At 44.9% G+C, this 27792-nt stretch overlaps 1 protein-coding gene across 1 annotated transcript in view; it reads right to left on the bottom strand.

The window, feature by feature from the left end:
- The window catches only part of KAZN (kazrin, periplakin interacting protein), a 239748-nt gene that overhangs the window by 170950 nt on the left and 41006 nt on the right, over positions 1-27792 (bottom strand). Inside the window, exon 2 of the mRNA XM_064470052.1 lies at positions 8832-8989. Coding sequence (XP_064326122.1) covers positions 8832-8989 — 158 coding nt within the window. The remainder of the gene's footprint in view (positions 1-8831; positions 8990-27792) is intronic.

Here is a 27792-nt window from a genome sequence, read left to right as displayed (position 1 = left end):
CCGGTGGCTTATTGCAGTAGCGCAGTACTGATGCCGCTTGCTTTCGGGGCTTAGTGGCTCTTTTTTGCTTGTTTGTTAACTAGAAACGGAGCAAGAGACTCACCAGGCAGAAGAAAACATATTGAGCATTTGGAGGGAATAAAACATGTTTTCCTGAGCCTTCGTGTCCTCGACTCGTGCAGAAAACACTTCCTGAGCGCAGAGTAAAGCTGACTGGGATTTTCTGTTTCATTTGTTGGCTGCACAACTGGGGTTTTCTCTTCTTATTAACTGAAAATCCGCGTTGCTGATAAACTGCTGCGATAGCAGATACACTCTGGTCTCCCCTAATTGCTTCTTCTACACGTATGAAGGTACTTTTCATTTATCTCTCCTGAACTCCAAAGCTTGCAGAGCCTTTACAGACGCACACACCCCCCTGCTCTTGAATACACATCCCATTTTAGGAGACACCGAATCGCCATCTTCTTTTTCTCTGGCGTTCAGCAGGACTCTGCGTTCGAAGCGCTCTGTCCTGGAGCAGCTGCTCAGAGGTGCGAGGGCACGTGGTAAGCGAAGGAGCCAGAGAAATTGGGATTTTGGAATTATCAGGGACAAACTCGATTTGCAGTATCTACTATCTGCAGACATCTGCCTGAGAGATCTCGGCTTCTTTATGCCTTTTCTCTTTTGGCCAGCCTTGGCTCCCCTCTGACTTAAAGAAAGGTGTCTATCTTGTTATCTCAAGTACTATGCCCTTTTATATATACACACACACATATTTCTCTCTCTCTGAAGCACGGTGCTGAGCTGGTGCTATACAACATCCAGCTTCGACATCTCCACTGGCATAACCATTCTCTCTTGCTGACCTCCACACTGTAATGAAACATAAAAGTCAATACTAATTTATAAGCAATTAAATGAACAACAGACCTGTTGAGAATCTCACTCCTGCACCCTTTAAACAGGAGGCTGTGCTCTCCTGTTCGTAAAAGTGATTTTTTTCATTTTTGAGTCTTCCATTCTTGCAGGGTTGCAAATATTGAAAGCTTTTCTGAGCTTTCAGCCACAATATCAAACCTAACTCAGAATAACGAGCATTTTCCAGTATCAAAGGAGAGCAAAACGAGAAAGAGGGAGAATAAAATCAGAACCAACCCGATGATGCTGTGTCGAACCATCTTGCACCCAATACATTACCATCAGCTCAGGTCTTACGGGACTTGGGCGGTGACAAACGTAATGTTGTTTTTCAGTACTGTTACTTAGTGATAAAAATATTTTGCTGCAGTCATGGTAGGCAAGAAAATCCATCCTTTGCATGATCCCAGCTCAGGTTTGTCCCACACCGTGACAGAGTTTTCTATCCCCTCCTAAGTAAGTCCTGCTTCATTTCCAGAGTCAGATGATTTAAGCTGACCCCCCTGCCATCCCAGCGCTCAGCCCCGCAACACAGCGACGGTCTCCTCCCAGCCTTGGAAATTGCTTTTTCTCCGCTGCCCCAGCACAGCTGTGCAGCAACAGAGCCGGCAGGCTGAGAGCTGCCACGCACACCGCACCGCGCGGGCAAGGAGCAAACTGAGAGCCGGCACCGCGATGGAAGGGTGGCAGGAGCCGCAGCAACAAGGACCAGGAGGCACCAGCTGAATTTAGACTCCCTGCGTGACACAGACAGTCATGTCCTGTACGGATAAGGGTTTAGCACATTTGAGATGCCTGTTTCTTTCCAGTCCCAGGGGAGGACGGGAGGGGAGGCTGGGCAGGGTACAGCTGTAGCTAAACGACCATGGTGACCCTCAGATGACAACCCTGCCACACAGTAACACTGAACAGCGACAACTATTTTTACTCGGCATCCAAGCACCCGGCTGGCCCCACGGATCAGTGTCAGAGTAAAACGCTGGACACACTGCTTCTTTTGCACCAGCTAAATGCCGAGCGCCTCGTTGGTGCCACGGGGCCACTCCCGTGTGAGACGTGGGGTGAAGGATGGACAGATCAAAAGAGTTGGAATTACAGCAAGAATAGGCTAAACCAGACCCTGAATTGGCCATGGCCAACTTGCCTGAAATATGAGGTCAGCATAGATTTGTCGCAAGGCAAATTTTCCAGATTTAAATAACTGGAAATCAACTAAATCTAAATACTTGGAGAAACACTACCTTCAAATCTGGATTAGCTTTTCCTTCACTGGCAGAAGACACCTAAGATAGATTGGTTTGAACCATACGGGGCTTTTGGCCTCTTCACTCATGCACCAGGAGCTGCACAAACCCCACCTTTTCCTCCATTTATACGCAGTCAGGAAAGTTTCCCTGTCACTCAGCTCAGTACTAACTAAATGACATCACGCATTACACTAAAAATGAAGGAGAACATCAGCCTAAACCCTCCCATATGAATCAATAAATAGCAGGTGGCTAAATCCAGGTGGTGAATTATCAGTGAGCCCAAGGTATAACATTGAAGAGGATCACAGCTCCTACCAAGCCCCACCATTTGTGGGTTACTAATGATGTGCAGAGTGTGCTGGTGAAGACAGCAACCCGCACGTTACGGCGCACTTACTATTTTAAGGCTATCTTTGATCTCCCCTCATTACACGGCACATCATTCTCCAAATAAATGAAGCTAACGGAGGCAGTCCGCAAATCAATTTTTCTTCTCCCCGACCATGGCGAGAGGCAGCGGGTTGTCAGGTACGCCTTTAGGGACAGGCACCACAGACTGGGCTTGTGTAACGTATGCTAATGATGCCATTAGACACAACATGGTCCTCCACAAAGCTTGGTAGTTTCTGCGTTTTATCTTCTCCTCTTTCAGCAGAAGTTGAGAGCCTCTTGTGCTCCCTTTCAGACCAGAGGGATCATTAGAAGATGGGCTGCTGGCTCGGAAGTGGCTGAGAAGATTTCTTCTTATGGAAATGGGATGGCCAGATTAACATAAAAAATACAAGGTGTGGTGCAGCAAGTTTGTTTCTCAGGCTTTCCCCTAAATACATCCTGATTTTAGCTGAAGCTGTCTTCCAAGCCGAACCAACTCACAAACTGTGAACGCTGAAGTACATGAAAGCCAATTTACAGCTGCATTTTGATAATAGTCCTTAACAGAGAATTAGCATCATATCTATTTCTGCGTCCTCCAAAACACATCAGTATGGTGAGGATGCTTTCAGAACTCAAATAGTGTAAGTTTATTGAAACAAAGAGCAAATCCTCCCTTCCCTTTTCTTCCTGTTGATACTAATACGACCCACTTGTGTGAAAATAAAGGTCTTGGGGTTTTGTTCCCTGAACTCGGTCTGCTAAAAGTCTGAAGAGCAGATGGTGGAAAGTGTTTAACTAGCAAGCAAAATATTGCAACAACATGGTCGGTTCTGTACAACAGACCTCTGTAGAAAATAAGAATTATTTTTAAAGGTCAGTTCATGAAATAGCACTGCTCTGCTGCTCGTTCTGCCGCTATTATCACAGCTGTCTCAGTAACAGCCTGCCTTGGAAAGACAACAGAGACTACTGAAAAGAAAAGATTGCAACATAAAAGAGGTCAAGAAATTATTTTTTTGTTCAGATGAGAAAGGGAATGGAGGTTAATGTAAAAAAAAAAGGGGGGGGGGGGGGGGGCAACCAAAACCAAAAATAACCAGCTGGTGGGATGTTGAAGGGCTAAAAGTAAGATATACTAAGTAGGTTTTTCTTTTTTTCCAAAACTGACAGACTGTCTCTCACCTTAAATGATTTATTCACAGGATCCCAGTCTCAAACTTAAAAGGCTTGTGGTGACGACAACTCAAATACTCAAATATTTTCCAAAGAAAAACAAAGTTAAAACCTCTACCCAAACCACTATCGACTTTCAGCAATACCTACAGACCTGTCTTGGTAAACACTTGCTAAAGGTTTGTCCCGCTAGTTAATGAGGGCTGGAGCCATTTTATTCAGGTAATGTTCTAGAACACCAGATTTTAAAGAAAAAAAAATATAAATGAAAAGGTTCTTTCCCCGATGATTTTTGGGCCACAACCATGCTGTTTTTTTAACAGCTGAGGCTTATTTTCTTTCTTTGCCTAAGAATGGAATGAACCCCTCAGCGAGAAGCAACTGAATATCCCTACGTCCTCGTGCTTTCATGCCTAGTCAACAACTGAAATCCAATTAAATTTAAGCCAGGTGCCCCACAAGGTCACTGAGCTAATCTTGTTCCTAAGTCATCATTTGTGCTATGACTGCATCCGAGAAGTCCAGTCCAAACTAAAAGATAGTCCCTACGTCTATTTATTCTTTCTATAACAACTCCAGAGAGGGCCCCGATGATAATCACAACACCGCTGGGGAAAGAACTGAATGAAAAGATGCTATTTCTCCCAAAGAACTTAAAATCCACTTGAAGTCAATTAAACGCTTTATGGAAGTAACTAAATGTACTGGACTGCTGAAAGCTTGGCTTTTAAGGTCAGCCATCTGGAAAAAAAGTCTTTTATTTTACATGTGTTCTTTCATATAAGAGAGAATATTAACCTGCATCTAAGGCAGATGCTGGTGCCTGGATGCACCTTTGCAATTCATTAGACAAATTGCTTCGGCAAACTGCTAGGTTAGAGATGACTCAGCCCTTAGATGTTACGCACCTTCTGCTCCACACCAGTTAAGTCTCTCACACTAGCAATTAGAAACAGAAATTCTAGTAAAGCAAAGCAAAACAAAACAAAAAGTAATTTAGGCAAAGCTGGGGGGAGATTTAAAGTTTGAAGGTATAATGGATTCACGTCACGTGTGTCTCAGAAGCAATAAATCCTGCTTAGGGAAACGTCTGAGGAAAAAACACTGCTAGGCTATAAAATTCCACCTCTGAGGATTATAAAACAACATGCACAGAACAAACATCCTTTCCAAGCATAATAGGACTGTCAGAAATGATTGACAACAATGACAATCTATCATAGGGTGCCGTATCCTTGCGATAGCATCTCGCACGGGGCTGTCTGGCAGAAATGAAATTGTTTATTCATTCCTGTGCTATGCGGAGGATGGAACATGTCATATAGAATTAATGCACCTTTTCTTTCCATCTGCTTTTATGCACCCGCATTATCTAAGTACACCTTTTAGTTCATATAACACTATTTCAATTTCCTCTCGGGTTTCTCCCCCCTTTCAGGTCGGCTATGCAGATGATGACTTGCTAAGTGCTGTTTAGGGGAACGTGATGCCTTTATACTTCCAGACTGTCGTCAGGAAGCTGCTGCAAACCTGAAACAAATATGAGAAATGAGCAATCTGGATGCAAAGCTTCAGCCCTCACTCGGAGGGAGGGTGATGCTCCCTTTCCAGAGCCCTGCCAGCCCAGCAGCAAGCATGTGGGTCAGCAAGCAATCCCTCCGACGGGGTATTTTCATTATGAGGAAATCCTATCTGGGGTGCGTAATGGATGGAGACCACTGGGGTCAAGAGATCCCAGCACATTGTAATGACTTTCATTAAATTACTGTCTTCCCTGGGCAGAATTTGAGCTGACAGCCTATTGCTGAGTGAGTCCACACAGCTTATTACCTACCCCCACATGCAGTTTAATACCGCTGACGGGGCCGCCGTACCGGCAGCCACCTCTCGGCCAGCCCGCGCTGCAGCTCCAGGCACCGTGCTCACACTCGTCTTTGCCAATGCTACTTCAGTTGACATCAGTGACATCTCTGTAGGCAGGAGAACTGCAAAACACGCAAGGTAATGCCCCATTCTCCATGGGAGAAAGCCCTGTCACATATGGGAGAGGAGGTGATTTTTCCCCCCCATGCAACAGCTGTTTCTCTATTCTGTTTACCAATAAGAGACCTCCAGCATGGCAAATTTCTCCTATAAAGCCATGGTCACTACTGTCACAGCTGCTTATACACCAGTATTGCCAAAACTGAGACATGACAAGCAGTGAAAGGTAGAGTAAATTGACAAAACAGATGGGGGAAAGAGGTTCTTCCAAGAAGTCAAGGGAGAAATAAATATGGTTTAATGAAGGGACTGGGCTGGCACTCAGGAGTCCACGTTCTGGCGATGAAAAAATACAGCTCTGAGTCCCTGCACAAACTCCCCAACGCCTGCGTGCTGTGGTTCCTCTCCTCCGCACCGGTAAGCATCCTTGCTAGTTTGTCTTCTCGGTGGTATATTGCTGAGAGGGGGGACCTGCACCTTCACAGGCAGATGCACACGGTCCCCGGTGCGGCCTGGCCTAAAACATGCTCACAGCATTTTCCAAAGTGGAAAATGACATTTGATGGGTTTCATGATTCATCTTCAGCCAAGAAAAAAAATAAGACTCAAGATCAAAGTTAGATCCACGGTGGATCCAAAGCCTTTGCTTTGGCCATACCTCCTGGCCTGCTGGTGTCCAGGCAGAGTTACTGAAATTTGTACAACTTCTCTCCACACCAGAAAGGCAGTAGACATGAGACATCATCCCCACAGGATGTGTTTTAAAAACAGATTAATAGTGTCAGAGAAGCGAGAAATGCCCATTAACCTTCCCCTCTGATCAGTCACTTCTGGCGGGTCAGCAGTCCAGCTAATTCCTACCCCAAAATTCAAGCTGGGTGTTCTCTCCTCAAATTATCTGCCGGCCAAAATCAGGTCCCCACCAAGGGGGGACGAAAGGGAGTAAAAGGGCCAGACACCGGATTTCAGCTTATCTTTGTACAGAGCCTTGCACAATCAATCTTGTTTAGAGCTGCAGGGCTCCATCTCCCCATAAAAAACACTAGCTGGGAAGAAATGAGATCAGGTAAGGAAAGGGAAATAATTGCACTGGTGATATTTTTTCCTCCTGTGTAATTAGAGCCATCGGGCGCTCTGCAGTCAGGGTTAGTGCGAACTTTATATGCACACGCTGGCGGTGATATTCCTCTTTAGGTAGCTTGTTGCCAGCCTCATGTTTCTTTCATTCCTCTGAGGATTTATTTTATTGGGTTTTTTTGTACTTGATGTTGTCACCTGTTTAGTTCCATCTTTTTCCTCATCACTACCATTTCTCACCTTGTGATCCTTCTAAACTGAAAATCCCAAGCAAAAAGCTGTCCTGCCCTTTCTGGGAAGAGATCCAGGCACATCAGGAGGATGCAGGAGCACTTGGCATTTCCCTATTGTTATTAGCATTTCCTTAATCAGACACTCTATCACAGGCAGCGCTTAATATGCATTCAGGACAGCTGATAAGTAGTAAAGCAATTCTCAGGTGCTAAAAAAAGAATTCCTGCACAAGGGGATTATCAATAGGTACCTTTTTCTCCCCACATTTATTTTAATCTGTGACGCACAGACGCTTGTAAGCGTCTGCCTACTCTCATGCCCGATTTGCCAAAGGTATTCCCACCTGCAGCACAGGCTATGGGAGCAAATCCGAATGCAGCGTCTAACCCTTCGTGTTTCCCATGACATTGCAGCAGCGTCCCATCCGTTGGTTTGGGGTAAATGGAGGTGACTTGGCTAAAGACGTACAGAAGTGACATGAACACCATACCCACAGCAAGGAAATCCTGAGCACAGCTGCAATGGTGTGCTCACTGTGCACTCCGCGGCCTCCAAAGCCTGACTCCGCGTGCAAAAATATCCAACACTAAACTACACGTCACTAACACCGGGGATTCCCAGGCCACTTCTCGCATGCAGCAAGGTCCCTACTGGCCAAAGTAGTTCAGACCACAGGCTTTGAAAGTGAGAGGAGCAGATACGATAACCAGACTCCACATAGGAGAATATGGGAATAAAACATGAAGATGTGTAGCTTTCTCTGTTTACGTTCTCCATTTAAGCACTTGTAAAACGCTGGCAGCGAGTCACAGGAACCGGGGCCCCGGGGACCAGTTGGTTAACGGAGCGCTGCGTAATTGCAGTAACACTGTAGGCACCAACCCACGTTGGTACTTGCAAAGGCAAGCCGGGCTTAGCATGGGATAGCAATCAGGAAAAGCCCTGAATAAGATAATTTTGCTAATCCTTACAGGAATAATTTCCTCCTCTTTTATTTTCTTATTAGGCTTCTAATGAGAGGCGACAGGCACAGGCTGCAATATGGGAAGTACCAATAAGATGTTCAGAAAAACAAAAAATCCCCCACGAGAGCGGTCAAAGCGTGGAACAGGGGCTGTGGGATCCCCACCCCTGGAGAGCTTTGAAGTGCTCGAGGCAGTCTCAGACCGGCTTTGCCAGCTTTTAGAGCTTATCGGAGGAGAAGGGAGAGGAAAGCACCCTGTTTTCAAAACAACCCTCCAGTACAAGCTGCCATTTTCCATCCAGTTTTTATAAATAAAGACTAAAAGAGAATATAAAAAATATATATACTGAATATTTCGAAGGGGTTTTTTTTAATAGGAGGAAGGAAGCACCCTCTAACACAGTAAACCTGTGGAGTGAGAGATTTTATGTCGAAGCAGCAAAGGCACAAAGGAACATCTGCACATCGTTTCATGACTTAGCTGGCATTTTAGATCATGGCTAAACCAACAGCTCGGGTTTGTGTCTGGCACTTCTAAAACTGGCATTCAGCACAGACGCTTAGCGGCAAAATGATTTTCTTTTGCTAGGGCTGACAGTGGATTCCCACCAGCGGGTATATTGCTGCCTTTTCTCCTGAAACTTCAGAGCGATTTTCAACCCTAAATCTGAGATCCAGGCCCATGACAAGCTACACGCTCCGGGCACTGGGATGTCCTTGCTGAGCTGCGGTTTTCAGAAGCCAAAGTCGGTTTTAAACAAGCGTCAGGGACTAACAATTTCCACTGCTAAAACCTCCCATAAAAATGCCTCCAGATCCGTGCAACGGGCCTTCCTCGTGTCCTAACAGATTGGAGTTTATTGATTTCCTACCTGTGCATCCATTAGGAGGTGCCTCATCAACATCATGGCATTTTTCAGAGATTCCTTCTCGCTGGGCAAAAAGGCATCTTCGTCTTCGTCCAGCGTTTTTGACTTGTTGATGATAAAGTGGGAGATCTGGTCGTTCAAGGAATGCAGCGACTCCACGGCTGCGGAGACAGAGAAGGAAAGCAAAACGGGAATGAAACCGTGCTGGAGGGAGCTGACACCATTTTCTCTGTTTGAGATGAGCTACAAAATGCACTCTCCTTCTGAAAAGTGTAGATGGAATTGTTCCCCATTACCACCCCTGTCCTCTCTGCTGAGAGGGCCAGCAAAGGCACAGTAAAGAATGGTGACTACCATAAATCCAAATATCGATGGCGAACTGCAACAGCAACAACAGGATGCTGCGGTCTAAATTAATGCTACGGTGTTAGGTTTTGGCTGCTTCCAGATATCGGCCAGATTCAGTCAGAATCTAAACACCGCAGTCTCACTGCTCCCCCCAATCAATCCACCTGCAGCCGGTTTTCCCTACGTGATAAGGTTTTGCAGCACCAAAGTTGTGGTTTTAATAGTAAATGCGTGCTGCAGTGGACATGAGGGTTATGAAAGTACTAAGCTATTGCTATAAGGATCAATAAGTGTAAATAACCTATAGCTATACATGCATCTATAGGTAAAAATTGGCTTTTTTTTTTTTTTTAGCTGGGGTAGGAGAGAGCAGGACCAACTAAAATATTACTCATTTTATTTTTTCACGATTATCTGTATTTGAAAAACTGTTATCTTCTGAATTCCCCTTTATATGGTCAAAACCCAGGTATAAGTGGGATCCTGCTCCCAGTCATGCACCTCAGAAATCTCCCCCTCTGTGGCTCACAGGAGTCCCCCAGCAATTTCACACACTTTACGATGCTGCAATTTATACAGCCCATAATGATACGAACTAATGGCAAAATTTCTTTCTGCCCAATGGAAAGCTTTGCATTTCTACGGATTTGGAAAGTCTGCGATGCAATTTGCTTTTAAACCATGTGAAGTTTTGAGTTTTGATTTTTACAGTAGGCTCATTAAATAAATGAGGCTCAAATAATTCTTTGGCATATTTTCTTTCTGCTGGTGGTTCACGCAGCGAAACCCTTTGAAAAGCTTGCGGCTCAGAGTAACACATCACTGTCACACGCTGAACTGTGCTTCTGCGGCACACACTGCAAATCCTGATTTGCTCAGGCTGTTTATGAATAAGGCAATGTGTTATTTAGGACTCCCCTGACAAACTGATTTTAAGAACACAAGGCAATTGAAATATACTCGACCCAGTTCTGTCCAAAAAAGATCTCACCACAAAATTTGAAGCAGCAAAGATTAGCCAGAAACCATACTCATTAAGGAGCAAATCTTCCCTAGACAAAAGGTCCAGAACAAATAACAGGTATAACTCCAAAATGCAGGAGTGAAAGAACAGAATCCTCCTCACTGAGTGTGTTTAATTTTGATTAATAAAAATAAAATTAAATCTGCGCCTTACAAAGCCTTGGGAAGAGCCTGAGGGGGTTGGGAGGTTTCCCAGACTCAGAGTATTCAAGTACCTCACTGCTAATAGAAAAGGTATTTGAGGCCCACCATGATGGAAGGGTCCATTTAAACCATACCATAAATAATATTCAAGATAAGGGCTTTGGAATAACTAATTGAAGTCATTCCAGCTTTCACAAGCATGCAACAGCGCGGGCTTGGGGCATCAGTGGGTCACGCACGTGCACTGCGCTCGCTGCAAAAACACCGAGGCTGCAGCCCGGCAGCCTGGACAGCAGGGCAGCCGCTCGGCTCCTTTGCCCGAGCCACGCAAACCCTGGGATTTCAGCTTTGCAAATTGCTCCACTGAGCAAAACAGAGGCTGGCTCCCTCCACATCAAAGCAACTGAGTCCTGCATCCTTGGCGCCTTCAAGGTACAGCAAGTCAGCATAATGACAAGGATTTCACTGGGGTGGAGAGTATATTAAGCTGGTCATGCAATAGAGCAGCAGCTCCTCTTGAGATTAAGCTTTTAGTAATACATGACCATCAACACACTTGGGAACTGTCCCCCACATCACAGCTTCTCTTCCCTCTGCAGAGCACAGTTTATCATATTTATGATGTGAAATCTGGGCCTTCTTCCACGGCACTCTGCTCTGGTCATTGCCAGAAAGAGATGTGAAGGCTTTGATGCATCTCATGCCGCCCTCCCTCTGCACCGCAGCAATTACAGTCCGGGTGCCTAAAAGCCGCATTTTCCTCCCACACTCTCCCCCCACAATTTAAAGATATATTTCTTTCTTGCTTTGCTACTCTAAGGTTAAACTGGACAAGATCAAGAGCTGTTACCGACTATTCTGTAAGGTCTGCTTTTGTTTAGTTCAGAATGTCAATACCTCATTTTCAGCTGAATGGAATTAGAAGATGAAGGAGCCTCAAGAAAGACTGCCTGCAGCCAAAACATTTCAGTGCTTCTCTCCAGAGCAAAACTTACTGATAACACGCAGACAGAAGTCCCCTGCACCACAAATCCTCCCTCACCTTTCAGCCAGCAGGACCCAGCGACAGGGGACTGAGTGTCCCTTGCAGCAGACCCACCATCAAACCCCGCTTTGCCTGTGGAGGCGTGAACCGTCCTCAGAGAGGGAGGCAGAAGTGGATTTGGGGGGGGTTCATTTATTGCTAACAAAGGCATAAAAGTGCAGCGTGGGTGTGCAAGGTGTTCGGAGAGGTCCGTGCCTTGCCCGGTCATTTCTGGTCTCCTCCTACCTGCATTTTGACAACGCGCATGTCCTGCACCGATGCCTGGGACGACATTTTTTAGTGTTCTGCCCACGGTCCTCTGGAAAATCTCTGTATCTATTTCCCATACTCAGCCATCTAAAAGTATAAGCACTTTCTGTTTTCTGAGCCCCATTACCATAGCTTTGTTCACACCATTATAAATTAGGTTCTGTCAGCATTTCTATCGTAAATCTGTGCAAGTCAGGCGGAAGGATTCATTCTAGCAAAGAGTGTGGTGCTCATGGGATTTTTTTTTCCCCTTCTAATGAAAATCAAAGTGAGGATCTAAAAGCCACAGAGACCTTTTGCTTCTTAAAGAAGTACAATTTATTTCTCATAGAATCATACAATCATTAAGATTGGAAAAAACCTCTAAGACCATCAAGTCCAACCCCCAACCCAACACCCCCAGGCCTCCTAAACCATGGCCCCAAGTGCCACGTCTGCACGGTGTCTGAGCCCCCCCAGGGACGGTGACTCCCCCCCCTCTCTGGGCAGCCTGTGCCAGGGCCTGACCGCTCTGGCAGGGAAGGCATTTTCCCAATATCCAACCTAAACCTGCCCTGGCGCAGCTTGAGGCCGTTCCCTCTCGTCCTGTCACTGGTGACTTGGGACCAGAGACCGACCCCCCCCTCACTCCAGCCCCTCTCAGGCAGCTGCAGAGAGCGAGGAGGGCTCCCCTCAGCCCCCCCTTCTCCAGGCTAAACCCCCCCAGCTCCCCCAGCCGCCCCCCAGCACACTTGTGCTCCAGACCCTGCCCCAGCCCCGCTGCCCTTCTCTGGACACGCTCCAGCCCCTCCAGGCCCTTCTTGTCCCGAGGGGCCCAAACCTGAGCCCAGCATTCGAGGTGGGGCCTCCTCAGGGCCAAGCACAGGGGCCCCATCCCTGCCCGGCTCCTGCCGGCCACACCAGTGCTGACACAAGCCCGGGGGCTGGTGGCCTCCTTGGCCACCCGGGCACTGCTGGCTCATGCCCAGCCGGCTGTCAGCCAGCACCCCCAGGGCCTTCTCCGCCGGGCACTTCCCAGCCCCTCTGCCCCAGGCCTGGGGCGCTGCCTGGGGTTGGTGTGACCCAAGGGCAGGACCCGGCCCTGGGCCTTGTTAAACCTCACACAACTGGCCTCGGCCCATCGATGCAGCCTGTGCAGGTCCCTCTGCAGAGCCTTCCTGCCCTCCAGCAGATCAACACTCCCGCCCAACTTGGTGTCATCTGCAAACTTACTGAGGGTGCCCTCGATCCCCTCGTCCAGATCATCAATGAAGAGATTAAACAAGACTGGCCCCAACACTGAGCCCTGGGGAACCCCACTTGTGACCGGCCCCCAGCTAGATTTAACTCCCTTCACCACAACCCTCTGGGCTCGGCCATCCAGCCAGATTTTTACCCAGCGAAGAGCACACCCATCCAAGCCATGAGCCGCCAGCTTCTCTAGGAGGGTGCTGTGGGAGACAGTGTCAAAGGCTTTGCTGAAGTCCAGGTAGACAATGTCCACAGCCTTTCCCTCACCCACTAGGCAGGTCACCTGGTCATAGAAGGAGATCAGGTTGGTCAGGCAGGAAAGGAGAGGAAGAAGATCAGGGCTTAGCATTCCTCCATTCACAGGGGATTTCTCCAGCACCATATCACTTTCCACAGTTTTACCAAAAATTTGATGGCCTGCAAGCAAAAGCTTATGCCTATCTTGACTACAATATAATTTTACTTATAGGTGGGACTTATATATGTCACACACTATTGTACATCACAACCCAGGCCAGCATCATGTTTGTAAACCAGCATCTCCTTCTCGTGGGTCAATCCACATGACGCTGGAGGTTTCTCAGAGTGATGCTGTGCTGTAGACACTGGGGTCTGGGGGAGCAGCACGGCACATCGGTGTGACGGAAACCACGTGTAGCTTGGTTTCTCCAAGTCACCATGAAGCAATCATTTTATAATCATATGTCCTCACACCAAGCAACACTCCAAAGCCCCAGGAAGCTGTGGGTTTTTCATACAGAATAGCAGCAGGTACATGACTGCCCGCAGGCAGCAGCAGGTTTCATTTTCTCATCACTCCTAGGCCGTACTAGCATCTCTACCAGACACGTCAGTCCTGAAAGCCATCTTCCCAGCGCTAATGCACAAGTATTGATTCATCCCATCTTTTCTGACCAATGAAGAATTGAGGACTGATCAGTATTTTATACTCTGAAATTTTGGCTTAAGCCATAAGCCCACATCTGCTTTAAGTAATATGAATGTATACCAGAGTTATCCTCCCCAAGCTAATGGCTTCCTTCCAGATCTGCACGGACTGTGACCAGAAACTGGTACGTTTCTGGGAGCAATTCTCCCAGGCTTTATGATTTTGAAGTAATTCAGAACAAACAAAATTTTATTATCCTAAGTTATTCTAACTTCCTTATCTGAAGCAATAGCTCTATATTCTCTGATATTTCTTCTCTTACCCTTTGGGAAGTTTAGTGTTGTTTGAGCAAAATGTGGCACATTAAGCTCTGGGGGGCAGATGCTTCTCCTATTTGTAATTTTCTAGGTTTAGAGGGATGTCAGAGAAATCAGAAGAAATATTTACCAGTAAGAATGCAGAAAAAGCAGATCAGTATTTGACTTGCGCTGATTTTTATAAACAACTGCCATAGCACTATGTTTAAACTTGGCTTAGCAAAACAAATCTCTTTCCATGCAGCCAACGGAAACTGTATTTGAAAATAAAATCGTCTGAGTCTTCCTCATGAAAGGAAAGCATGTATTTCCGAACACCCGGCCTACAGACAAAGTAAAAACAAAGGAAGCCTGAAAAACCAAACAATTTCTGACACTAGCTTTCTGGATGCCCTGAGTCAGTCTGCAATGCAGCTTCCTAAGGGCCCTTCTCATAATCAGAACATATTTGATATTTATCACTTAAATCAAGAGGAACTTCCTGCTTGTGTGCACTAAAAATCTAAGCGGGAAGGATAATGAGGCAAACCCTCCACCCCTCTCAACATTAAGCCTTAGAGATTTCTGCAGAGCAATACTTCAGCTATAAGCACAGGTATGTTCAGCTCAGATTAGAAGATACTTCTTGATCCCCTAATAAAAAGGAAAGAAAAAAAGAAGAAAAAAGAAAAAAGACAAGAAAAAAAAGAAAAAAGAAAAGAGAGAAAAAAAGGAAAAAATAAAGATGACAATTTTCCCTTGCCATATCAGTCCTCTGGGCTTCAGACTGATAACACATCAGTAACGCTTCAGGCGAGACAACCAGCTAAGTAAAAGTTACAGCTATCAAAGCCCCGTTGGCTTCCCAGCTTTTCCCGTTCTAATTTCACCATTTCCTCACTGCGAGGAACAATTTCAAGAGGCGAAGAAACCATAACAATCCTCCATTAGTGCTTTGACATCACCTACGAGAAGGGAGAAAATTATACATTTCGGGAGCGGTGTTTTTCACTGCTGCTATCAGAGATGATGTGCTGTGCTGAGGGGTTTTTTCGGGTGAGGACCGTTTGCCTCCCCCAGAAGCAAGAACAGGCCAACAAAGTTGGTTTTTTGCAGGGTGCTTCAGGGTGTGAATCACCGGAGACTGAAGGACGGACAAGGCCAAAAGGAAATTGCTTTCTGTCAGAGACGAAGGAAAAAATACACGTGCACCAAAGACTACTTCAAGGAAGAGGCTGAAGCAATAAAGTTGTTCCAGGAGACCCCATTTTATACACTCCAGCTACTGCCCAGATGAGTACAAAATAAAATAAACTGTAGAGAATATATCCTGAGATCTACTGATAAAAGCCAGCAGAGTCTAAAATTAATTCTCGCTGGTAGGAGTGACTAAATGAAAGAGGACGGATGCTCTCATAATTTTAACAAGGGAAGCAGTATGAGGATTCCTGGGCTCATCGGCTGAGTCTGCTGCAAAAAATTAGAGAAGACATTTAAGTCAGACTTCTCTGTAAGCAGTCAGCACTTGCCACCGCAACTAGAGATTTGCTCTCACAGAGAGAAAAGCCAAAAAAGCCACGCTGCATGCACAGATCCTTTGAAAATCCGTCCCAGCCGAGCGCGGAGGGGTCTTTAGAGCTCCCGGCTGCCAGAGAAACTTCGCCTGCTAATGACTGTTTCTGACTATCCAGCGAAAGGCAATGATGTGTGTGGGCAAATTGTGCAATTCATTATCGCTTAATATTACCAAACAGCTTCTCGAATAACATCTACGGGTGTTGTTTTTGCAGAGAGGGGAAAAAAAAAAATATTCGCAGTGCTTCAGGCCTTTCCTTTACGAGCTCTCCCCATTTGACCTGCACTGCCACGCCAGAGTCAGCCACGGGTGTCTGTAACACGCGGGGCCCCCGAAGCACCCGCTGCCTTTCAGCAGAGGACTTCAGCATTTCCCACATTATGAGTCCCAGCTGATACCTCTTTGTGAAGAGCAGTTAAAACTGATTTGCTCAGCCCATCGACTAAATTTCTTAGGTTTTTTCTAATGATCAAATAACAACCTTCTGTGCAACTTCAGCCCCAGGAACAATGACCCCACTCGCACCGAGGATGCTCTCCAAACGCGCTCACTTTTCACCAAGGAAAATCCAGTCTGTTGCTGCTCTGAGGTTTCATTTCCCAGCGTTTGGCCACAACCCTTATGAGGGAACCAGCTGATACCAACAGACACAGCGGGGACCACTGAGCACGAGGCTTCCCCTGCTGATGCTTGGGCAACCTGCAGATCCGGGGCATTAAGGGCATGGAGAGACCAGCAGACCAGATCACGCAGATCAACAGCGTGTTTTCTCCTTCCTCTAAATCAGAGCTGCTTCCCAAATACTCCCTCATCATCCTGGCAATGACTGCTTCTCTCCACACAGATTTGGGGAGAAATTAAGTGTTCTTGTGAAAGCTCCAAGTCCTGACTTTGGGACCAATAAACAGCCAGCGCTGCGGGTGTAAGCTTGGAAATTCAAGGCAGTTCAGTGTTATTGCATGTAGATACATGCAACGTATAAAAAGATGATCTTTATAGGGCTAAATTATAAATAATGTCCATCCTTATTTATATTACTGAGGTTGGCCGATGGGTCTTTTGCTGGGTCCAAAACGAAAGGACATGCAAGACATGTAACAGTTCATTTTTGCCCGATTAATCATTCTGATGAGGAAACCTTTCCCACTGTAGCATTTGCTAATTGGATTTGGACACATCAGTTCATTTATTCACTTAGTGGTTGAAGAAATCTCCCTTTGTAAAAGCCAAACTTATGAAAATTACTCCCCCTTCTCTCGTACCAGTACTGGACCGGTTTAACGGCTCTCACTTTCAACAGGATGAGAAGCTGATCTACAAAGCTGCAAAGCCCACGGCCATTGGCATCACAAGGCGGTGGCTCTGTCTGAGCGAGTGAGCACATTTTCCTTTACCCAAACTGTCCCACCTTGCAGCACCTGCCCCATCCACTCTCTTGTGCCAGCCGCCGTTTACATGACACAAGCTTGGATTCTTACCTGCCTGGAGAAACGTTGGGAAGAACTAGATCTGAAACACTCCATAAATATTTTCTCCTGTTACTGGTAAGAAGAGACCTACAGCTTTTTCCTTCCTTTGTGGTCTTTAACTTGTTTCAAAGGAGGTATTCAATGAGCCCCCTCGCAGGAATAATTTACCACACCATTAACTGAAGAAAAAGTATCTGGTGTCTGCATTAGGGGCTCAATCACCTTTCAGAAAAACACTGTGAAGAACTCATTACAGTAATTACTAACGAGCTGGCCTCTTTGGGCTGTAAATGTTTTGTGTGTAACTGGCAAAGAGCTGCATTCAGAGCTTCCCAGATGCAAAAGCAAGCCATCAGACCAATAAATGGCCCTATAGTTCCTGAGGAAAACATGCTCAGAAATGAAGCTGGCAATTTTTTCAGCTTATTAGTCTCTCCTTACAAACCTGACCTTTCTGGAGATGAAAAATGACATCAAGAAGTGGAGCGCTGTGGAGTCGTGGCAGCTCTTTAATAACCAAAGTTTTTCACTGACACCTTTTATTTAATGGTGCAGAAGCTTCTTTCAAAGTTGAAATTTTAATTATTTCAATTAAAACGCCAGTTTTAAACTGTCCTTAAAAACATGGACATGTTTTGCATCCAGCAACACAGGAAGAAATTTGGTCATTTCTCATTACGCTCCCCCTCCATCAAAAAGCAGATACGTTAGTGGGCAGGAGAACAGGGATGGGCGCTTCAGGATCACGCTGCAAGGACAGATGTCCATATTCTCCTTGGAGAAACCACCTGTTGCTCAAAGTCTCCAGAGATTATGTCCCCCAAGGTAGTCCTGCATGGAGCAGGGAAAGAAAAGCTGTTGTATTTTGCTGTGTCTTTTCTATCAGGTTTCTATCAGGCCTTTGGAAAGAACTTTTCTTCTTTGCCTCAGTTACTTCATCTGTAAATTGTAACTAAAGCCGCTCAGTAGCGAGCTAGAGTTTGGCCAAAACGTTAAGAATTAAAAGGCTCTGTGCTTACCCTAGCTAACATACTGCCAGGGGTCATTTAGAAAATAAACGCTATGTTTCTCTTTGGGTGATAGTCCCACTAGACCTACGAGAATATCAGCGAGCTGAAGAAGTGCTCCCATGCCTACTTTCCTATCCCCCACACCAGCTATATTAGTTAGACTAATAAATAATATTACCACTCACCCTAAAAGAAAAAACCAAAATTAAAGTAAATTTCTCTGCTATGTTTATGTGTACAATGGGGAGACTGAGTCAGGGCATGAAGCTGCCAGCGATGGGGTCCTGCTGCTTCCGATAGCGCTCTGAGCCGAAAGAGCCCACGACGCCTCCAGCAAACCGGACTCCAAACTTTGTCAGCTGGACTATTGTTGTTTACAGAAATATCTGAGATGTTTCATTCCCCAGAGAGCTACAAACAGCCAGGCCAGGAACAATGTCAAGCTTTGAGAAATACAAAAGGCACGATGCCAAAGCAGTAAATCTAACTTGTGCAAGAGAAACTCAATTTAAATTTGCCAAAAACCCAAAAAACCCTTTGAAAAGATGGACAAGGCACGGTGGCAGCCAGCTTTACAGCTGCTCCTTTCTTGTTTCTATTGGGTAATCATTTATTTGTCACTTCTTCAGCTAATTGTGCAACTATCGTATTTCATAAGCAATAGCTACTTTATTTAGACAAAAAGGAAGTGAACAACAGAAATTATGTATGCCAACACAAAAACAGCACGGGCCAGATATCCAGCTGCTACAAGGGGACTTCAGAGGAGTGATGTCCATCTGTCCTGTCCTTGCGTATGGGCAGCGCCATGGCATGGCTGGGCTTTGGATAGGGTACAGGAGGACTGGTTCCTACTCTGCCCAAAACTGGATCCAGGATCTTGGATGGGTCACCTAAACCCTTAGTGTTTCAGCTTCCCATCTGTAAATGCAAGCTCTAGAGCCCACAGAAACATCATAAACCACAAACGCAAGATGCCACCACCGGAGAGGGACTCCGTTGGCTTTTCCCTGCTATTCAGCTGCAGATCAGGAATTGTTCTGGTTTAACAAGCAGCCCCTGGTGCAAAGAGGATGCTCCATCTCCTTGGTGTCAAAGGTGGAAGAGAACACTTCCTGAAGGGAATGTAACAAATCACAGGTTTATCTGGCTTTTGGATGAACTGAGATTGTTAGAAGGCAACTGAGCTTGATTTATTTCCCACCAAACATCTGAAAGAGCGTGAAACAGAGTTACGTGTTGTTCTGAGTGTTGAGAGACTAATGAATATTGTCTTGCCAATCTGCTGGGGACGCAATAATCAGAGAGGGCGACCACAAATCCTGAAACTGGCTTAAAAAATAAGATGTAAAAATGAAACAAACTGGGTTTGTTCACATCAGCTCTTGAGATCTTTGTTTCACCCTTAAAATTGCCCTTCTCTTAGCCAGAAATGTTAGAAACATTAAAAAATAACATTAAAAAACCCAACTAAAACCAACAGATTTGTCACATAAGAAAAATGTCAACCATTATGAGACTTGCAATAAAATATGAAAACTGGCAACATGCTTTAACCTAGTTAAAGCAAGTATTTACATTTCCTTGGGAGCTGCCTTCCTGAGCAGTTCTACTGCTTAAAACTGTAAGATGTGACACTAACAAAACGCCGGGCTTAGCAATTCTGTCTTAAAAAAAACCCCTGTATCGGCAAAGCATTATAAAAAGCTAAAATTCAAACCCTGGAAACATACAGGTTGATAAACCTCGGCTGAGTACAGCGGATCAGAGGGTCAAGTTTTATCAAGCACTCGCACAAAACCAGCTGTCTCAGAGAGCCTGGCAGGGGGATTTGGTTCCCGCAGCAGATAAAGGTGACGCCGAGGACCACACCAGATGCTACACCTGCATTGATACTGCCAGCAGAGCCACACGCTGTCAGTTCCTGCCTGCTAATTGTTTTACTCCTGCGTTTCCTTCTCATCCAAGACCCTTAATCCACGACGTTCAGAAGTGGTATTACCTTGTTTTGTAGACTGGGAAATCCAGACCTTTTTTTATTCATTTAAACTATTCAGTTCACGGCAGAATGGCAGCTGTGGATGTGCAATGCCATGGGCATTTTGGCTTATTTTTAATTTATGCAATTTTGATATTATTGCATCAGTTACTGCCCAATTCTGACTTGTACCTGCTACGTTCAACATCACCAACCCTATTCATGTGGAATAAAAATAAGCATCTAGAAATATATCCATGCAATTGAAGTTAAAATGAGACTATATTTAGCATTTTAGAACTGTGACACAATTATATCTTTGGAGCAAAAGCATCACTTTCAAGGCGCTTCTTCAGTATGTCATTTATTTTTATGGGCACAGAACTGAACAATCTTGTCCTAAAATACAGCAGATTTTTCAGACCAGTATTTAAGCTTGTTATTTCTGTTAACTGCATCTATAAAATGCAGCAAGAGAGTATTATTTATTTTATCCCGTGATCAGCTATGCCTGTATCTGCAGCTTCAAACAAAACTTTCCCTGTAAGACAGAACAAGGAGCTCAAGCAGCAGTTTTAGAAAACCTTTCGTGGTTCTATTTCTTCAGCATAACAGTGCACTGGCCTTTTTCCCAAGCAGTCAGAAAAACTGACAGGCCTAACCCTCCAGAAAATGGGATTTCATAATCTTTAAAAATAATAAATTTTGTAATCTTTAAAAATAATTTATGTTTTTAAAATAATAAATGGGAAATACAAACCGCAGGGAAGGAAACTACTCCTTCTACGCTCCTTTGCAACAAGAACAATAACACAAGTCTTGCTCTAGGTTCACGAGAGGCTCATGCTTCACAGCCAAAATAAAGATACCCAAAGCTCCCGTGTGCTTCAGGGTGGACGAGGGGTGACTCTGGAGCAGCTGCCCCGACCATGGGAAATTGCTGTGCCTTCCTCATCTTACCTAACAAGAAATTTTGGAGTAGCTCCTGACACGGACAGCGGTAAAAACGAATGGCAGAAAAGATGTCAAACTCTTCTTGGGTTTGGTTTAGGGATTTTTTTTTTCTTCCTACAGAAATGCTTCCTTCACTGAAAAACCCCTAATTTTGAAAGACATGTCAGTTGTGAGGAGTCATTTGGAAAACACACAAGTCTTGATGATGTTTCAGCGCACCCTCCTCGTGTGTCCGGGGTGGCATTCTAACAGATTTTCATGAGCACTTCCCATTTCTCTTCAGCAATGTTTTCATTCTACCTGAGCACAATCATTTGTCAAAGTTATGATGTTCCCAGCAAAACAGAACAAGTAGAGCATCAATACTAATTACATAGTATTTAAATATTTGTCTCAGTTGGAATCATTATTTTTTATTTATTAGGTTTTCTAGATGCTCCCGCCAAGGTACTTTCACCTCCGTTGCAATCAATGGGATTTTCAGTAGGAAGGGAGCACCTCGTGTAATGTTCTTCATGTGGTAAAGCCTCATGGAAGAGCTCAAGTGCATTCTTCTTGTTGATGACCAGTGGGAAAATAATTTGTTTCTAAACTTCCCTGGCTGCAGAAGACAATGCCTGCTTTGTTTTGACTTTCCTCGGCTTTGTGATTTAGCTTTGAACCTCGACTTCATGGCCGACCTCACATTTTATATCTAAATTACTCACACTGCATTTGTAAACATTCGCTGGTGGCATTTATTTCAGCGATCGAAAGCAGGAAAAAACCAAATATCCCTGCAGACAGGGATAACATATATTGCATTAACCTCCTTTCCTCACTTTCATCTGTAGCCTTTGCAGCAAGATTGTTTGGCAAGGCAATGAAATTAAACTTTAATAAAGGACAAGAGGAGTAACTGTCACCAGTATGAAACCGGGGATGCAGCATTTTGCAAGCAATGCTTGGAAGGACTGGGATTTTCCATCAGCCGTGTTGCTGTGCCAAGTCCGAGCGAGGAGCTCGGACTGCAGCCAGGCACTCAGAGAGATGAGATCATTGCAATACCCCAGCAGCGTGTGAAGCAGGTAAAACCAGAACCGCAGCAGTAAAAATGCCTTCCTCTCCTCCACAGCACAATATATTAGGTAAATAGAAAAGGTTTTCATTAAAATGTTCAAAACCCCTGAAGTGACTCAGAGACTCATTTCATTTTCAAGCACGCCCACGGTTCTTCGGCTCCTGAGCCTTGGAGTAACTCTGGCATTTTGGCATCTAACTGGCTTTTGAGGACAGAGCTTAAATCCTTCTGATGGTGCAGCTCAAGGAGGGCAGCGATCCTGGGTGCCCCCAGCCCTCGACGGGTGGGAGATGCCTCAAATGAAAGCACATTTACTTGTGGCCACGACCACTCTGCCCTGACAGCCCATCTGCCCTGCAAAACCCCTGGAGCCCATCAACACATCCTACAATCTCACTTTTTGGATGCTGAGCAGCTCTAGCTCCAAGACTTGGAGTTTCTGAGAGCCTTTTGTGTTCCTGAGGCCCCCAAACATAACACCACTAACATTAAAAGTTAATTCACCCTGATAATAACCCAGCCCATCACTCTGTTCTCCCCTGGAAGCTGCCTGAGGGAACAACCATTCTCTCTGGCACAAGCATTTATCAAAATGAAGAGAAAGCATCTCATTTTGACACTTGATTGACAGAAAGTGTCCCTGTTAATTACAACCAAAAAGACAGAAAGAGAGGAAAATTATAATACAGCTCCATAAACTAACTTTGGTGTCATATTTAGGGGGTTCTTAGAAAATGCGTAGGGTGAGCGAAGACTGCACTGTGCAAGCGGTTTATTTACTCTATTTCTTACAAATTCAGGGTGAGATCGGTGTTAAACTTGCTGGAGTGCAACAGCAATATAAAAAAATATATGCACAGACTTGTGCAAATAAGAAACAACCTCCCCAATACCTGCAGCCTCATTGAAGCCACATCTACGTTCACCACAGGAATTTCAAGGTCTTTGGTGGACTTCATCCTTATCTACGCCAGCGTAACGCAGAATGATGTGTCTCCCCTCTGCGTTGCTTTTTTTCAGTGTCTCCAATGATTTCAGGCTCACAGAAGGCCGACGTGGCCAGGGCCGAGTCAGCAACGGCTGAGCAAAGCGCTGGGCTCCAGACACCCGAGGGGCTGCTTTGCCAGCTTGGGGAAGGGAAAAGCACTGGGAGACCCTAGCATAAAAAGGACCCCATGTCTTTTGAAACCCCCTCCTCGTCTCCAGCTTCCAGTGTTTCGCTTCCACCTGCTTATCAGAAATCAAGGATGGAAGGGGAGAGCCAGAGGAACTGTGTTGCTTGCCCGGTATCAAACAGCACACCCAGAGCAGAGACTGGCACAAACCCCTTCCCTTCAAATGAAGTCTCACGAAGCCTACAAGGACTCAGGGCAGGTTTCTGGGGCTCTCCCATACAAATCTCAGACCAACAGACGGTGGTGGCTCAAGGAAAGTCCCGCAGAACAGCCCTCTGGCTTCATTCCCATGGATTTCTGCACCCCATTAAAAAGAAAACGACCCCAAGCCTATTTTCTGCCTCCCTGCCAAGGCAGCATTCCCTCACCTGAACTGCACGCTCTGCTCTTCTTTCCAGGTTTGCCATGGCAACAAGAAAACTGCACATTACCAGTGTAAAACGGATGGGTTATGCTTTTAAATTGTCCTTCTGTCTCTAGCCGGGTTACGACATCTCCTAGCTACAAGACGTGCAAGACCGGCAATACACTCACTGCCAGGAAAACCCAGAGCACAGTAAATCCCAGACGGTAAATACATAATCAGCTGCAGGAGTTTGGGGACTTTGGAGACCAAGAGGAAGCACGGTTAAAAAAATAGGGGACATTGGCTTCCTGTTTAATTTTGTCGTGGGCACTGCGGGGCTGAGCTGGGCAAGCTGCGAGCGAAGCACACCCTCCTCTGGACAAAGCGGAGAGGCTGAAACACAAGCGTTTCCATCAGGGAGGCACTCGCCAAACTGCAGAAGGACATTACGGAGGCAAGCCAGGGTTTCTTAGCAACAGCATCGCATACAGGTCCATTAACTCCAAATTCCTTTGCGAGTAAATCCTGAGCTAGGAAAACCTTCAGATGCTTATTGATAGCGCGAGCTGAAGCGTTCGTTTCGTTCAGTCCGATAAAGGGGAAAAGAAAAGGTAGCCATTGAAAAGCAAAGAGCAGAAATGGCTTGCATTTTGGGGAGGACTCTTACAGGTGTTGGACTTGCAGGTGGCTCCTCATTAGGTTATGGTGAGCTGCCGCGGTGGGTCTCTGCAAAAGCCTCAGCTGTAGAAATTGCTCTTGCAATCCTGCGAGAGGATCGCTTTGGCCAAGGCGGCAACAGAAAAGCAGCTCATAAAACACAACAAAGAAACACACAGAGAGACTCAGAGGGCAAGAAGTGATTCAAGTATTATAGCAGTTTGATTTTTCCCCTTGCAAAGTGCTTTGTATTTGTGGGACTCCATTGACTCGTTTCATTGGCATTACTCCTGATTTACTGGATGGAGCAGCAGACCGAACAACAGCGAGTCCAGACGAGGTGGCCTGAGGCTCCTCCTCTTCCCTTTTAACCACCATTTGCAATATTTCTATTCTGATTGTAGCTGACAGCCACTGTGACTTTACTTCACCTCTAAGTAGCTCTTTATTTTCTCAGAGCCCATCTCTCGGAAACATGCAACGGTTTGAACAGCTCTGCTTCGGTTTTGGAAAGCTGCAGCTTAAACGCAGCTGAGCACAGACAGAAAACGCCAGGGTGAGAATCAAAGCGTGTATTTTAACCACATTTCAAAGACGATTTTAAGACACTCGCAGAGGGGTGGGAGACGGCTGCTGTTTGAACCGTCAGCGTCTGAATGCGTGGAGGTGGCAATACTGCCCTTACACGTACAGCACAAAACCACACAGGTTGTCTGTATGCGGTATTTTAAACATCCACATTTTCACAGTCTATTCAGACTACACGTATTCTGCGTGTTTCTCATTAAAAGGGCCCTTTTGCTGATGATCATTAAGTTATCATCAGAAGTTATGAAGTTAACAAGAGAAAAAGGCAAGATAAGTACATTTACAGGCTATATCGGTGCACCGGAAAGTTCCCTCGCTTGAAAAGGTCAGCCCACTTTAGATTGTCTATTTGCATAAATTTGCAGCTGTCAGCCCTTGCTCTTCCTCTCATAGGTATGGGAAACCTGTATCAGATATTGTTCTCAGACCAAGTTACCCAAAGATACTGCTTTTATACTGCGACAAACACAAACACCTTATAAATTCATGTCTACTGTAATTTTGATTCATTTTACTCTATTAATACCTTTAGGAGTAAATAGCTTAAAATTACACTTTAAAATACTTCCATTTGTATTCTGACAAGAATAAAGATAGATTTAAATCTATGAAATAATACACAGAAGAGAAGTAGCCGTGGTCAAGAAGTAATTTGCTCTCATAATCTACGGCACCATCTGCCTAAAGCATATTTAGGTGCCAATTACAGCGCACGGGTCCGCTAAATTCACTTGATCAGTTCCTCAGCTGTGGATCAAATCCCTCCAACCCCTTTGTGATTTGCATGAGGAGTCAAAAGGATAAATCCTTTAATAATGCCAACAGATAGCACGCGCTGAACTAGAGGAGAATAGATACAGGTTTCTTTAATGAAAAGAACATGAGGTTTATCATGTTTTTGCTATTAAACTCAGATGAGATTAGGCTAATGAAAAGCGAAAACAACCTCCCTCCCCCTCAGAGTTGCTCCTCAGCCTTAGAAATGTTCACAGCGAGGAGAGTATCACACACGTCCTCGCCGGTTTTGCTCCGTGTGACACGTCCCCACGCTCCCACCACCGCCAAAAAATAACCTTTAGATACAGGACGGCCATTTTCTCGCTTTCCCACAGTGTGCTCCTCTTGCTTTTTCTAATGGCTTTTATTTATATGTTGAACAAAGTAAAGGAGCAGCTACACACACACACAGATTTTTTTGCCACATCTTAAACCCTCAAATAGCTCCTGTCCTGAAAAGAGCCTTCATTAGCGTGCGTTTCCATACCAAGATGAAAGAAGTGTGTGAGGCTAAAGTTTTCCCTGGAAAAGGAGAGGATCTCAAGCTGTTAATATGTCATTATGTTTCTGTTCATTAGCATTTCTGAAAGCTGACAAATATGTTTTTAATGACTTCTTTTTTTCCCTTAATGCTCTTTAAAGTACTTTTCCCTTACTGCAGTGCTAATAAAGTGTTCTTGTCCTGAAACTATACACCATACCGCAGCTCACACTCTGCTGCAGTTTCAATAGGAAAATTTTCTCACAAATGCAAATTAAACAAAGTATTTACTGGGACACAGAGTCAACTTGTTAACACATTAAAACTTTCCACAACCTATTTAGTCAAGATTCAATTTCCAGTGTGGTTTAAATAAAAATGTATAGGAGATTTTTAGTAATAACATAGGAAGCTTGGGCTCGGGTAGAATTTTTCGCTGTCACAACTCAGCTGGTAAAGGCTTGAATATATATATTAAAAAATAAAATAATATTAAATAATGCATTTTAATATCTATATATAAAAAACCAACAGTACTGCCTGCAGCGCTATTCCCCACGTGGAGCAGCATCCAGATTGAAGCAATACTACTTAATATATCTTCTTCATTTGTTTGCAGAAAGCAAATGATTAAATGAAGACTGCTTCAACAGTATCCGCCGATGCTGTGGTTCCCTCTGTGGTTCTCTGGCGAACCAACGACCTTTGAATCGAAATACATCTTTTTGTATGGTTTGGACAGTTTTATAATTTAGAGCCAGATTCCAGCAAGAAAAACTTGCGTCAATGCAACGCTTTCCAGAAGATAGATGTTAGCACGATGTCAAATCTAATCAGGAATGACACCCTGCTGCTATTTGATTCTCCTTATCGAATTTATTTATCTCCAATTGTTGCTTTTTGCAAAACTCTGTAAGGTGGGAACATCTGTCAGTAACATCAGTGAGGGAAAAGTGCGATTAGCGCACAACTTTCCCCACCTCCAGACCATTCAAACAAGTGCTTATTTTAATTCTTCATAAGTACAGCATTTTAAAGCACATTTAAGTGTTTTGCTGAAGTGGGTTCTGGATTGTGATAAATGAATCATTATGAGAACAAATTACCCAAACTGGGTCATAATCGACCATGCTATGCAAACTCCGACCGTGAAGTGGGGAAGCAGCGAGTGACTCATCCAGCGATAACAGGAAAGAGACTGATTAGCGCAAATGAATACGGAGGGCAAACGTGAAGTTATTCAGAACGTAATCTGAAGAGTTCACAGCTCTCACCGGCCTCGTATGAGGTCTTGAAATAGTTTGAGGAAAACTAGGAAAAGCAAGGATTAGTGATCCCCATTTTGCAAAGTCCGTGTGTGCTTAGCACGTAACGGACAGTGCGGTTTAGACACAGCACTTCAGCTGGGGAACGTACCACAAACCATGGCATGGTCCTTTTTTATTCGGGGGAGGAAGGTGCCGGCAGGTTGGAACAGGGGTATTTGTAGGAGTAATGCTGATGATAATAAAAACAAATCCTCCTTGCTTAGCACGTGAGCTCCTGGGGGGCATGCCCTGTCCTGTACGTCTTTAAGGCACCCAACCCTTTGGAAACAAAAGGTAAGAATACAAAACGTAAATGTAGATGCTTCTCATGCTGGTTATTTTCATAGTCTAAATTATCATAA

The sequence above is a fragment of the Phalacrocorax carbo genome, chromosome 20 (assembly GCF_963921805.1).
Source record: "Phalacrocorax carbo chromosome 20, bPhaCar2.1, whole genome shotgun sequence".
NCBI classification, from domain to species: domain Eukaryota; kingdom Metazoa; phylum Chordata; class Aves; order Suliformes; family Phalacrocoracidae; genus Phalacrocorax; species Phalacrocorax carbo.
The sequence above is the reverse complement of the archived record's forward strand: the minus strand, read 5'-3'. Positions and strand labels throughout refer to the sequence as shown.